The sequence below is a fragment of the Chelonia mydas genome, chromosome 2 (genome assembly GCF_015237465.2).
Source record: "Chelonia mydas isolate rCheMyd1 chromosome 2, rCheMyd1.pri.v2, whole genome shotgun sequence".
Lineage (NCBI taxonomy): Eukaryota > Metazoa > Chordata > Testudines > Cheloniidae > Chelonia > Chelonia mydas.
This window is the reverse complement of record NC_057850.1, coordinates 226672001-226687313: the sequence shown is the minus strand read 5'-3', so window position 1 is coordinate 226687313 and position 15313 is coordinate 226672001. Positions and strand designations below refer to the sequence as shown.

Genomic DNA, 15313 nt, shown 5'->3' with positions numbered 1-15313 from the left:
TTTAAAACCGATCTGTCAGTATATATTTTTATTCTCCTTTTGAGGATAACATAGATAAAACACACATTTAAGTGCGTATTGTTTGGGGGTAAAAAAGCATGTGTGCCCACAAGATGTATACCGCAGCCCGTCCCTGCAATTTTCTGACTAGCCCACCTCAGCCCCCTCACCAGGAAGAGGATGGAGCCGCCCCTGTTCTAGAGTTATATTCATAGTAGTTGTCATTCCACCATGTTTCCATTAGTTCTCAAGCTGTACTCCTGCTGATTACGTATTAATGAATTCCTATAGCCCTTCATCTGGCTATCATTCAGAACAGAGTAAGAACCCCAAATTTTAATTTACTGAATTAAAAATTGACCCCCTTAGGGTTGTATTGTAAGTGACCCTTGAGTAACTGTATAAGAGAAGGGAGGATGCATGAATTCTCCACCCCCATACACTCCACACAAGGGCTGGGCAGTTACCGTCTCTGCACTTCACTGAACAAGCCCATAGGCCAAGAAGAAGCCAGGTCCATGGCCCTGACCCCTCCCCACTGGCCTCATATATAAGAGGGGCTCTTAACTGCTCCCAGGTCACTGCATTCAAGATGCAGTCTGCCCTTTCATGAATAAAACAGTAAGCAGCAGTATCTGAGGTTTTCTGTTTGGTTAGTTTCTGAGGTGGGGTGGAGGCTATACACTATAGTACATTCAATAAATTTAAAGAAAACAGACTACAATTAATGTTAAACACACACAATGTTAGCTCACATTTTGCTCAGTGTTTATATTGTAACACCGATTTAGATGAATAATTTGTTCTGTAGATAGAGCACTGGACACCTGCATTCATTTAAGAGGTTTTCTAAAGATTTATGTGTGTATATATAGGGATTATATTTACACAAGAAAATCTGCTTTGTTATTGAGGAAGATATTGAAAATAATAGGATACCTGTGTTACAGTGATACCTTCTAGGCTAATTACTTTTACTGAAAATCATGTACTGCACTCACTGGTAATGAATATAAGGAATAGCATTATTATGGAAGCATAAGTCAGAGATGGAAAGACTTATTAGATCATTCATCTTCCTTGCTAATGCAAGATTTTTCCCTACAGAATATTTTCTAATGTTTTGTCCATTTAGGACAGAACTCATACTCAGAAACATGGTGATGGGTGTGATACAAGAAACTGAATAGAGTAGAATAAATGTCTCCAGCAATGGGGCTTCCTCCTATTCCCCTGAGAGACTATTTCAATGCCTAATGCTTCTCACTCTCAGTAAAATTTCCTTCTATTCACCCAACATTTTCCTTTTCATCCCATAACTCCTAATTACACCCTAATACTGCCCTGAATAGTTGCCCGACCTCCTTCATGTTTGTACTCTTCAAGTATTGTACACTAGTATCCTATAGCCCTGTAGTCATGTAATTTTTAGCTTTTAATCCTTCCTGATAAATTATTTCCCTCACTACCTCCTTCATACATTTTTTTTGTTTCTATTTGCTGGATTCCCTCATGTTCATCAGATCTTGCTGATCCTAAAGAGACAAGAAATGAATATGGTATTCTATGTGTGATCTCACCTGAATTTATCACAGAGCCATTTTTGATACCTATCATATTGGAAGTCAGTTGAAGCAGTAGGTACATAACATGCCTGAAGATCCGGCCACTTTTATTATGACAGGTGTTGGTCCTTTGCCAGAATTATTGGGGTATATCTCACTTAATTATTTCCCTGCCATTTGTGGGGGCCTTGGACATTGTTGTACCTCAGTCCTTCCTATTCTCTGTTTGTGGCACATAATAGTCTAGTCTTCTGTGGGCTGTCAGACTTCGGTTTAATTTTAGTTGGTGGGCTAATGTGTGGGTGCTAGGTGGTGTGGGTGGCCTGCAATATGCAGAAGGTCAGACTAGATGATCTGGTGGTCCCTTGTGGCCTTAAACTCCATGACTGCATTAGGCTCCTAAATCCACATTTACGTTTCTAAATTTTAGGAACCCAGGTTTAAAAATGTTGGTCAGAATAAGCATAATATTCTTCAAGGCTGTCATGAAAAAAGACTCTACTGGGGGGAAGGGAGTCATTTCTGAAATTCTCAAAATGGGGAGACTCCAAACCAGATCACTATTGCTGGTATTTATGGTACTATTCTATGTAAGTTAAAAAGTAGACCTGTTCCTCTAAAGCTCTCTGACATACAGGATATAGTTGAAGACACTGCCAACTATCTTCTAGCCCTGGTGGCTGTTCAGGCAGCAGTTCAAGTGAATCCTTGAATCTTTTAAAGGATTGGAGAGCTTCTCTAGACTGAAAACTGGTCAAGTTTTAAAAGCTAATACTTTTTAACCAACAGTTTTAAACAGGACTTTGCAACTAGTGTAGACAGAGCAAGTCATGTTTAAAGCCTTCCTTTTTTAGGAGGAAAATGATCCAAGTTTTGTAAGCCCTTTGGGGCAGAGACTGTCTTGTTGTTCAGTGTTTGTACAGCACCTAGCACAATGGAGTGCTGGTCAAGACTAGGGTTCCTTAGTGCTACAATAATTCAAAGAGTTATTAATAATAATAGTTTCTTTTGTGTTACAAGAAAACTCGGGTTGCAGCATGCTCTTTCTTGTCTTTTCTTCTTCTCACCTTCTTGTAGGTTACATCTAACACCTAAAAGCTAGGTTTATTGCTGCAATAAGTAGAACAAGAGTGATATCTGTCTGTCTCTCTGTCTGTGTAAAACCTGAATTACTGAACCTTACAATACCTTTGGTCACACTTCAGTTGCTAAAGGTTGTGGGTTTTGTGACTATTTACCTGAAATACATGAAATTTCTTTCCTGAAACAGGAGTGTGATAGTAACCAGCAGGTTGATATGCAGTGTTCTTATACCGTCCTGTTGTGGAAGAGCAGGAATTTTTTTTGTTTTTTGTTCCTGATAAGTCAAATTCCCTTATTGGAGTTAAATCTTGTGACCCTTGTCAGTGGGCATTTAGATTTCCAGGAGAAGATAGACTTTATTAGCAAGCTTTAGAGGAAGGTTCAGTGTCTCCATATATTGCCTACAGTACTGAGATATTGTAACCATGCTAAACTGATAGCTATGAATGACTTTCTCCGCTAAATACTGAGGGAGCACAGATGGAAAACAGCTATCAAAATAAACATGTTTTAATAAAATCTGGTATTTCTGAAAACAGTTTTATACATGTGAAGCAATATGCCCTCACAATTCTAACTACATAAAGGTTTGTATAAATAGACAAATGTATAGAGGTATGTGCTTCCAATACTTCTCTGTTAATACAGAGAAAGGATTTCCCATAAAACATATGGCCCTTGTGCTGTTCATATAAACCAATATTGCCTAGATCCTAATGCCCTCAAGCAAGGGTCTGACCCACTTGTGAGCAAGTATCATGTTATCATAAGATGGTCATGTGCCTAGGCTGTCCAAAGACCAGACGTGTGCCAAGTGTGGTTGTTGAGAGCTCCCAGTGAAGAATATTCAAATGACTTATGGTTAAGGGATATGCCATCACTAATCCTTCTCTGAGCATTAATAAAAAACAAACAAAAAACAACACCTTGAAGGCACCTGAGAGCTTTTGGGCCACACTAACTGAGTAGAATGAAGAAGATAATGGCAAGATGGTCATATAGAACTTTCAAACTGCTAGCCAATGTTTAGTTGAATCTATCAGTAGCGGAGCAGAAACTTGTATTAGTTTCAGCCTCACTAAGGTGTACATAACATTTAGCTAGTATTTTGGAATGAGGGATGTGTCTGACAATAATAAATAATTATAAATTTATGACTTTTGGGAAACTAAATGAGAAGGCAATAATACTGCAAATGGTTGCATTAAATGCCAATGCTTCTTAGAATAATTGTCAGTCTTGTCTGTAATGCAACATAATTTCTTTCTTATTTCTGTCAGATGTATTTAAAGTTCAATGTTGTTAAATACAGTTTGAATTTTCCAAGCAGCATTCTATACCCTTGAGTTCCAACAATGCAATCATCACCTTTTTGGTCCAACTGGATTTTGGCCCAACCCTTCCAGAGTTACCATTATTCTTTAATCATCCAGAGGGATCCTTGGAGAGGGGAAGGGATTTCACACACCATTCAAAACTCATACTTCTGACCAGTTTAGTATTGGTTTTCACATGTTTCAGAGAGGTTCACTGCAATCATCTTTGGCCAAAAGGAGAGTGGCTATGATGCAGAGATTTGAAGGTAAAGACTTAAGTGGACAAATAAGGTCAGGAGTTGAGTTGGTCATAAATTTTTCGATGAAACAGAGTATCATTGGAAAATGCCAGTTTGTTGAACTCAAAATGTTTTGCAATAACATCTTGGGTTTGATGAATTTTTGGTGAATCAAAGGCTGGGTTATGATGGAACCTTCATGAAACCCTGCCAGCTCATCAAGCTGCTAGATCTTCCAGGATCTGTGGCTCTGAGGCAGCCTCAAGGCCAGAAATCCCAGTCTTCCAGGGTCTGCAACTCCATAGCAGGCAGCCACGCCAGAGCTTCCAGACTCCATGCCATGGAACTTGGGAGGCATGGGAGCTCCGACTTTAACATGGACTCAGCTCCCAGCCCTGCAGAAGGGAGTCAGGAAGTGCTGAGAGCCCAAGTTAATCTGGGGATCTAAGGACTTACATGCTTCCTGCGATGAATCTAGGACCCTGGAAGTCCTGGAATAAGCTCCCAGGATCTGTAGTTCCTAGGCATCCCTGCTTTGCGGACTGCCTTGGGCAAGAAGTCCAGGGCTTCCAACTCTTGGGCAAGCAGCCATGAAACTGACAATAATATCAGTTTTACTCAGCAGGTGCAAGTAGGGTGACCAGATGTCCTGATTTTATAGGGACAGTCCCGATATTTGTGGCTTTTTCTTATATAGGTGCCTATTACCCTTGCTATCTGGTCACCCTAGGTGCAGGGAACAGACTTCCTATTGGAAAGACCATGTGTCATTGTTTCCAAAAAGATATTTTTCAGGATTTCCAGATCACAGGAAATTTTTAAATTTGTTTTGATTAATTCTGATTCAGAACAAAACTAAATTTCAAAAAAGTGAAATTTCCTGTGAACCGAAAATCCCACGTCTGCCAGCTCTAATCAGGAGAGATAACATCAAAACACCAGAAGGGATAGATGACCACATAAGATAGGTGGTTATGAATTAAAATATGGGAAAGGAGGGAATAGATCACTTTAAAAGAGAACTGTGTGAAGTTCGAGTAATTTATAAGGTCAGAATTTCCTAGCAAGTCGTGTTCTTTGGTACTACATGTAAACTTTATCTATGTTTTTGCCTTTCTTTCCCCCCATGATAGTTGTTGGTGTGCTTCAGTTCTTTGAGTGCCATAATGAGCTGGAATTCTACAATGCCCACCAGTTCCTCAAGGTGCCCTTCTGGTAACTGGAGATTATCAGGATATGGAGATTCTCTGGCTATGCCCCTTTTTTTCCCAGCCATGCCTTCCCAGTGCAGCAGCTGGGAAGGGAATTGCTGTAGGAACTTTTACAATGGCTTTACTCCAAATGATGAGGATTCATCTGTAGAAAACCTCTGGGGAGGGAGAGCAAATCTAATGGCTTTATAACTGCCTTACACCACTATAGCATGTCCCAAGATCTGGCCCAATGTGTATAAAGTTAGGGTAAGCCCAATTCTCCTGTCACAGATTTCTCATTTTCCCCAGTGTAGCTTCATTGAAATTAAGGGAGTTACACCAGTGTAAAATCAATGTGGGAGAGAATTAGGACCTGTGACTGGTATGCTGTCATTTTTATAATATTATAATTAATCTTTACAATGAATTTAATTTGCAGTTTTCACAGGATGTGGATTAAACTGCTTGTCTTTATTTAAAAAGGTCTGATATGGCAATGTATCTTCACCTCCAACTATCCTTTAACTGTCTGGTGTTTTCCCCTATCAGTGAACTGGCCACATAGAGATCAGCATGTGTCCTCCAGAGAAAGTGGAATGTGTCAGCAGCTGACAAAACAAATGGCTGGCTTTAAGTGGAGAGGGCCAGCATTCAATACAATATGCTTCAGCAAAGTTGAAAGTTCAGTTGAAATAGGACAGATAATATAGTCAGTGGACCAGATTCATCTCTAGTGTAGACTTCAATAGAGATATAACAGGGATGAATTTAGCCCCTTAGAATTTTTTTAAAACAGTATGGCCTTTGTTTTGCCAGATTTACACTTAGTATAATGTTTAATTTGCAGATATAATACTAATATATATGAAATTTTGCTAAGTGTGTGTGAGAGTGGAACCACTGAGGTGACTTAATTTGGGCATATTTTATTATTTTGAAACACCCGGTGGTATTGTCCTTATTTGAAGTACAGTAGCTGAAGTAATTATTATGCTACAATGTCATTTTCCTAACTTGTTTTCTTAACTCCTGTGGATTAAAATGACCATAAGAGTAAAACTGTTTTTCCTAGTGTACATAATCACCACTGATTCTTTGATTGTCAGATTCCATCATTGCAAGAAAAAGATACAAAAAAAATGAAGGAGAAAGTGAAAAGTGGAAGTGAAATTACAGTGCCTCATGAGAGTAGAGAATCACAAAAGGGATATCACAAGCAGCAACAGAAGAAGAGTCCTAGTTACAAGGTGTTGTTTTTATTATTAAAATCCAACAAGTTCTCTGTAAATATTTTATGTAGATTTCTTGTCCTTTGATACCAGTCTATGGACTATTCAGAACCATTGCTTGTTAAATCTTTTAGTTACTATGGTAAAAATAATAATTTTCATTTCTATAGTGACTTTCATTCAAGGATTTTGCACCACTTTACAGACATTCATTAATCTCCAGTGAGAGAAGTATGATTATATTTGTACTACAGATGGAAAAAATGAGGCACAGAAGGGCTAAGGTCCAAGTTACACAAAAAATCAGTAACAGAGCTGAGAACTATGAATTCAGTTCTATGTTCTAATCACTAGATTGTATGCTCTCTGCCAAAAGGCATGGATGGTCCTTGCCCATAAGAATTTATAATCAAAGGTCTTGATCCTGCTTCCATTCAAGGTAGTAGAAATTTTGCCATTGATATCAGTAGGATTGGCCTTAGACAAATATGATATACATGACAAAAGTTACGCTTTACTTGTCTGTGCTGCCATCTTTATTATATAACCCTCCAAAAAGCTGTGAAATTGTAATGATTCTCAGTCACTCCAGACCTGGGTTGGCTTTGAAACAATGACTAGAGTTAGAAGGTTTTGTACTATGGTTATTAATTCCTTTAAACATCTAGTTTCCATACCGTAACAGCCAAAACTAGAAGTGTCAATACTAAGAGTAAAACTTTGTATTTTTTTGTACATTAAGCATAGAAAATAAATAATACATTACTTAACTTTTTGCAATATATTTTGCACCTGAGAAGGAAGCAGAAAAAAGAGCATTACTTGCTGAAATTGAGAAGCTGAAGATATTGGAAGGTCAAGAGAAGCAACGCATACAAAGGTATCGGCCAGAATTTTTAAGACATTCATTTAACTCTATAAATATTTTAACAGTTTGTGGGGTTTTTTATTTCAGTCTTAAAAACGAAGTTGAACAAATTAACCGAAGCTGGGCAAAGAAATTCCAAATTCTAAAGAAAAGGTATAGTGGTATTATAATATTGACCATGTTCATAGAAATAGCTCATGTCTATAATTTTGCAAACTATATAAGGAAATATTAAGGGTATAGATATTTTATAGATACAATATTACTACATAATGCAATGACTCAAACATTTCCCTAGCTTGGTGTAGTATGAAATGAGCAGAATCTGATCATAAGAAATGAGTCACTGGTTGGATAGTATACTGTTGATCTGGTTGTAGTACTAATACACTCTTCAGAGGCCGGCACAATTTTATGATTAGTTTAACATTTATCAAGACTGTGGAAAGAACATTGAAAATGTAATAATATATCTTCTTTTCTGTCTTTAAAGTTGTTGCCATTAAAATCCCAACATTTACCACCGGTTCCCCCACTACTTTATTAAAAATGTTATTTTCTATTCTAAGTATAAATAAATGCTGCTGAATTTTAAATGTCCCAGTGAAATGATACCAGCGTAAAGAAAGCGAATGGCATATAATATGGAGGAAAAAATTCAAAATGATTCACACACAAATCTCTTAATGACACAACTGAGGGTCATGCTTTTAATGTACAGTTTTGAAAAATATACCTCTATGATATGCATAATGAATATACTAGATGCTGTGTATGTGTAGTCACTGTGGTGTAACTGAAAAAAATTGTTCAAAAATAGATATTTACCAGTTTACCACCTATCTGTTATCTGGCAGAGGATCTCAGAATGAACTCAAGAATTCCGATTTCTTTTAAGCCTATTAAATACATCACATGAAACTGATGGCTGTTCATCCCAATTAAGTGAGTGTGCCTAGTAATCATACCCATATTTACTAATGCTGTTTGTTTTTTTCACTGACGGAAACTACTATTTTTTCATGTTTCCAGTATTCATAAGATTATGTATACACAGAATATTATATAATAAATTCATTATGCATGTCACAGAAGTAATTTTAAAATTGCATGTAAAGATTATCATTATTTTGTCAGTAGCAAATTTGAGTATACACTATTTTAAGAATTCTTCCTATGTTCACATGCCATTCACTTCAGCACATTGATCCTCTGATCCAAACTCCTTTACACAGAGGGTTGGTGAGTGTTTTTTGTTAAAGTCTTTTTATATCATGCTACAATAGGCCCCTATATTATTCATATTTTTCTCCTTTTTCTCAGAGTAACAGCCGTGTTAGTCTGTATTCGCAAAAAGAAAAGGAGTACTTGTGGCACCTTAGAGACTAACCAATTTATTTGAGCATAAGCTTTCGTGAGCTACAGCTCACTTCATCGGATGCATACGTATTATCCCACTACGCATTATCCTTCACTACTTTTTCTCTCTCCTTCAAGGATCATATTCTTCCTCTTTTTTCCTTGTCTTTTCCTTTTGATCCTTTTACTCCTTCCCAGTCCTTCTGCATCTCTTTCCCTCAGCCAACCTTCTCCTCTGTTCTACCCGTCTTCTCGAAGCTTCTCTCTTCCCTTCACTCTCCCACCTCTGCAACTGCAAAAGTCTCATGTTAGTACCCTCCATACTGGACCTTCTGGTGCTGCCATGTAGTGAAGTGTACAGAGTTGCCTAGAGTAAGGTGTGGGTGGTTATCCTTCTACGCACATCTGATAGTATCATCAGATAAATACGCACAAAAAACCAAACCTGACTAAACATGTTTGGGAAGACTTCTTGCATTGCATTTCATTGCTCCAATGAGTGGCAGTCACAATTATATGTTTCAGAGTAACAGCCATGTTAGTCTGTATTCGCAAAAAGAAAAGGAGTACTTGTGGCACCTTAGAGACTAACCAATTTATTTGAGCATAAGCTTTCGTGAGCTTAGCTACTTATATGGCCCCCCATTACTGTAATATATGAACCATATTAGAAAAAAAGTACTAGCATCATTATAAACTATAGGAGATCTAACTTGATGAAAAATGTAATGTATTCTCTTAATAGTAACACTAAGTGCTTTTAAAAGTTGAGCCTGCTAAAGTTAGAAGTGAATGTGTGGTTTTGTACATATCTAATCACTGTAACACCATAAAAATAGATTCATTTTGACAGATATTCTGTTTACAGAGAGGTATGTAATCAGAATACAGAAAAATTCTTGTTTTTCCAGATTTTTTTCCGATACATTATGGAAGCACTGTGCGTAATAAACTGGGGTTTTTTCCATGAAAATTTGACTACTAGAGTATGGCAGGAAATGGTTTTCCCATCACATTAATATTTTCAAGCGTTCAAAGTTTTTCCCACCTTGAATCTGGATCAAAATTTGAAATCTTGAAAATACATGTGAAATAGAAAACCAATTCTTTTGTGGAGGTGGGAGGGTAGTTAAAACCTTTCATTTCGATAATTTCAGAACTTTTCATTTTGGTTTTGACTTATTTGAAAAACTTTTATTCGGTTTAATTAGCTTAAATTTCAAAACAAAAAGTTTGTTTAGAACCAGAAACCAGATTTTTTCATTTTGACAGTTTAGGAACTTTTTTCTTGATATTTTTTTAAGTCAAAACTGATAGTTTCAATTTTGACAAACTGTCAGTTTTTGAAAAAAACAGATTCATTATGAAATTTCCGACCAGCTGTAGTGACTACCTGGAAAGCACACAAGCTTGAGTTTGCATTTAAGTTATTTTTATAAATTATATTTTTTTTATTATTCTCATGTTTCTATTGCATATAAATGTAAAATATGAGAGCCCTCTTGTGGAGAAAATAATATCTGTCAATTTTATAGATGTTGATCAGACTGTGTGGCCCCATGGATAAAGTGCCTGCCAAATATTTAGAATGTATTGTGTGTAAGCCCTTTTAAATTTATATTTTTTATTCTATTTTTTCAACTTTTTCCATCAATTTAATTAAAAATTAATTGTTAGCACTTTTCCTTTTTAAGTGACTTTAGTGCTCATGAAAGTTACCGCTTTGAGAGTACAGGAGATTGATGTCCTCTGTTCATTTACAGACATAAATAGAGGACAGCAAGGCAAACTCACACTTTTGGCCTTTCTTCTAAGATTGCCATGAAAGGTGCCAGTTAGCATCAATTGTGATGATGTTTTTTGTGATGTGGACACTTGTACGCTAGGAATTCTACTAAGACTAACAATTTATTTCCTATAGGCTATCAAATAGCTATTAGATAGAATTGTCTTTCAGCCACTATTGACCTGGGGCTAGAATCTGACTGGTGATTTTGGAACAGATGACTGTATGGGCTAGATTGACAAAGGGACTTAGGCCCCTAGAATATCACTGGGGGTCACAAAGACTGAGTTAGGTACTCAGGCTGCCCATACAATGGAAGGGAGGGATTCACAAAAACCAGCATGCTAGATGGAGAGCCATCTAAACTAACTAATGGGAGATGCCAAGCAGAGGGGTTTGCCCTCAGCCACACCCATCTCAGGGAGTTTGGTGCCTACTGCTTGGAATTCTCAGCCATGAACTCTCTCCTGAAGTCAGGTGCTGCTGGGGCTGGGGAGGGAGGGAGGTACGGAGGAGCTCAGTCATAACTTTTAGCCCAGCAATCAGGGCACTCACAGGAGATGTGGGAGACCCCTGGATCCAGTCCCTCCTCTGCCTGAGAAGAAGGGATTTGAACAGGAATCTGCCATCTCTCAGGTGAATGCTCTAACCACTGAGTTCCTTCAATCTCTCCTGGTGAATCTGCTCCACTGTGGATAAATAATGAGAGTCATTAGGGGGTTGGAACCTGGGTCTCCTACATCCTGGGTGAGGGCCATTCTCATGTTTGTTTGTCTGTTTGTTTGTCTGTTTGTTTGTCTCTCTCCCCCCCCAATGACTCTTTAAATATGTATGCACAGTAGAACAGTTTCAACAGGAGATATTGAGGGAGCCCCATATCAGAATATCCCATGGCCCAGTGGTTAGGGCACTCACCTGAGAAGTAACAAATCCCTTCTCCCCTTCAGGCAAAGGGGGGACTTAACCAGGAGTCTGCCACATCCCAGGTGAGTTCCCTAACCACTGGGCTAAAAGTTATGTGGGAGGTCCTTCTCCCCTCAAACCCCCAAACATTTGTATGCAGGGCCCAATCCAATAAGCTTGATTAGAGCTTAGCTACTGGACTGAGCCCCACAGGCGAGTTGAGCAGAGGAATGCTATCTTCCCCTGGTTCTTGCAACACACTTGGCCTTAGCTGTCTGGATGTCTAGACTGAAGCAGCACTGTGTATGCCCAGAGGGAGGAACATAGGCAACTGGGAAACTTTTTTACTGCAAAAATTTAGGTTCCTGCAGGATTCAGCAGCAGCTGAGCAGGTATTTGTGTATATCAGTGGTGCCTGATTCTGGGATTTACCTGCCTAAAGTGGCAGGTGCCTATCTCCTTTGCGAGTCTAGCCCTATATCCCATTACTAATCACCTAAGACATACCGTGCAAAAAAAAAAGATCTAAACCAAAACATTTCACATATAAGAAAAGACAAATTAAACTACTGGGTAATTTTAATAATCTAAACTTGTAATTTGAAACATCAGAAAAACAAACAAACAACTAGTTACTTTATATTCAGAAAAGGTTAAATATTTAAATAGTTAAATGAGACAAGACACAATTTATGGCTAACTTGAACCATCTCACTCTGCCATAATTCAGAGTTCCTATTTGTGGTTTTATAAATCTTAGCAAAAAGTGATCAAGTTAGCACTGCTTGTGTCTTGTTTAATTTGCTCATTTAACATTACTGTTCTTATAGATATACCATGCCCTCATAATGGATGAGACAATATTTACATTTCTCCTTCTGCTAATAATGGCAGTTATCTGTTCAGTCAAACTCCAGAACTGGTCAGATATGAGGGACCACATCTAACTGGATTTGGTTCCTGATATGGTGGAAATCAAATATTTTAGCAGCTGTGAGATTCTGCCTGAAGATTTCCACAGTTCTAAAAAGAAAGCCAATAAAAAGCTGGTAATTCTAAATTAATCTGTGACCAAAAGCTTCCAGTGGTGCCACCCGTTATCTAGTTTGGAATTGTTACCTTTAATAATGCTCTGTGGAAATTGACATAAGCGCCTCAAATTAGCAAAACAGGTGCTACCTTTTTAGCAAGTTCGTAAACACATCTGGAAAGACCGTGGACTCCTTAAAGATGCCAAGTTTACAGTGTAATTAAGTCATTCTAACCACCTTGAATGGTGGTTCTGGTGCGTGGTCTAATTGGATATATCTACACTGCAATGTAACCCCATGGTTAGTAGAACTTCAGTTAGCAGACTCTGGTTTTGTTAACCTAGGACTTGAGCATTCACACTCATTTGTAACCCCAGGAATTGTTGAACCCTGGGTCCCAACCTAGGGCTCCAGGGTCTACGCTGCACTACGGGGGCCTGAGTCCAACCCTCCATATCCCAGACTTCCTAACACCCTCCCTAAATGTGGCCACTCTAGCCCTTTGTTTGTGGTACAGTATGGGAAAACTTGACTGTCCACCAAATGTGATTGTCCAGAGGACAAAGAAAGTCAGCCCATCGAATTGTGGAATACTTTTGGAAGACCTCCAGAGTACGAGTCCAGTTGTGCTGCGTCTACACTGCAAAGTAATAGAACTTGAACCGTGAGTCCTGGCTTGACTCAGGCTCAGATCCTCCACCCCTGGGGGATCGTGGATCTGAGCCTTGACTTAGCACAATGTGTGTACATACAGATAGGGGAGGTTAGGGTTGAACCTGAGTTGAAACCCTGGGCTTACATTGCAGTGTAGACATATCCAATGAGGCTTTCCATATGCATTGCTTCTAGGATTCTTTGTGTAACGTCGACAGATCCCAGTCGTTGGCGGACAGGATCAAATCTGGAACCTATGGAGCTTTGTGCATGAGCCTCTCGTGCATAAGCTAAAAGCTATATGGCTGTTAGCTAAGGCTGTAAAGTAGACTCATTAATCTCTAAAGGGCCTCATTGCCACTAGAGGGGACAATGCACCACATCCAGGAGGTGTGTGGGTTACAAACTTCCCCTAGCTGAGGAAGCGCATCCCGAGCTTCAGAGACTTCCGAGCTGAAAGCCAGGACAAGCCCCCACTTGTAAAACCGACAGACCCCGGTCGTCAGTAAATGCGATCGAACTTGGGACCTATGGAGCTAAATGCATGAGCCTCTACTGCTTGAGCTAAAAGCTCTCTCCCTCCCTCCCCCCACCCTCCACTGGCAATTGAATGACAGAACTTTTGTCTTTCAGAGTTGTTAACCCCCCCAAGACAAAAGTTTTGCTGCAACAAGTGCCAATGTGAACAGTGTGTTGTCGGCAGGAGCTCTCTCCTGCCGACAGCACAAACGCCGCTCTTTGGTGGTGGAAGTTTTTTGACGGCAGGAGAGCCGACAAATAGCCACTACACTGCACGACTTTTAGCGGCATGGTTGTGGCAACAGCCATGTCGCTAAAAGCTGTGTAGTGTAGACAAAGCCTTATGTGGTCTCGGTACCACTAGGTGGGACAGAACACCACACCCAGGAGGTGGGGGGGTTACATTTGCATTAATTGATATGACTGTTTCTAGAGTTAAATTTTTTGATCAGCCAAAGCTATTATTATCCTGGGCATTTTGTCTAAATGTCTTGTGAAAAGTTTTCTGTAATGAGAGGCCCTGTTAACATTACAGCTGGCATGTGAAAATCCTTGCATCAGATCAAACAGAGAACAGTGGTCAGGAAGCAAATGCCCATCTTTGAAAAGCACGTATTTGAGAACCTCAGCCTGAAAAGCTTGAAAAAGTCTCTTTTCCTAAGATTCCAGACAAACTAGTATTCCTTTCCCATCACCTTGACACACTGATTCTTAAATAATGAGGGATATGGAAGATTTATATCTAAATAAAATAGCATTTACCTTTTGAGTTAAGACTACTGTCATTTGTCAATAACTTTCTCAAGATGTTGTATTGTTGTTGTTGTATTATTAATTGTGAAGTGCTGAAAATGTGCTCAGCACTGCATAAGTCAACAAAAAATCAAGACCATCCCTGGTCCAAAGTGCTTGCAATCAAAGAGACAGACATAGAAAGACAGAATGCAGAGGAAGTAATTACCCTTATATGAAGTTCTGTTCTCTTAAACTAACATTTTTCATCTCTTTTAGGCCTCCCTTCATCAATAGGCTCATCTATAGCATATTTTCCTTCTTTTTAAAGAAAATGGAAAAATATTGTGGCTGTTCAGCTTACCTCATTTAAACTGGACCTTGAGAAATTAGCTAGTAGTTCTTCAGGTGGTTGCAGACATATATTCCACTCAGGTGTGTGCATGCCCAGCATGCCGGAGCCAGAGAATTTTGTCTAGCAGGTGCACATGCCCTTGTAACCCCTCTCCTGGCTATTTAAGGGCAGCACCACTCTGACCCCCTCAGTTCCTTTCCACTGCATGCAGCTGGAGTCAGAGCATTCTGTATGATATCTTACCTCATGCTTTTGTTGTCTGAGGTTTCCCTCTCTTTTTTTTTTTAATATAGTTAGCTAATTAGAGTTAGCAGTACTCTTAGTAGTTGATTAGTTTAGTAATTTTAATAGTAAGATTTTCCCTGGCATTATGCCTTCACCCCAGGTTTCAAACACTGTCCCTCTTGGGGTAGCTATCCCGAAAAGCGGTCCCCATACTTGGTGCTTGTTGTGCTTGGGATAGGGGCATATTAAGGAAAAG

General features: G+C 39.0%; 1 protein-coding gene across 7 annotated transcripts in view; it reads left to right on the top strand.

Moving 5' to 3' along the window:
* Positions 1 to 15313, top strand: part of C2H10orf67 (chromosome 2 C10orf67 homolog) — a 125959-nt gene that overhangs the window by 72651 nt on the left and 37995 nt on the right. For 5 of the 7 annotated variants that reach the window (XM_037890846.2, XM_043541329.1, XM_043541327.1 and 2 more), the window contains 2 exons: positions 6503 to 6643; positions 7426 to 7646. In XM_037890846.2, the coding sequence (XP_037746774.1) occupies positions 6503 to 6643; positions 7426 to 7646 (362 nt within the window). The remainder of the gene's footprint in view (positions 1 to 6502; positions 6644 to 7425; positions 7647 to 15313) is intronic. The other 2 variants (XM_043541328.1, XM_043541325.1) reach the window with 1 other exon arrangement.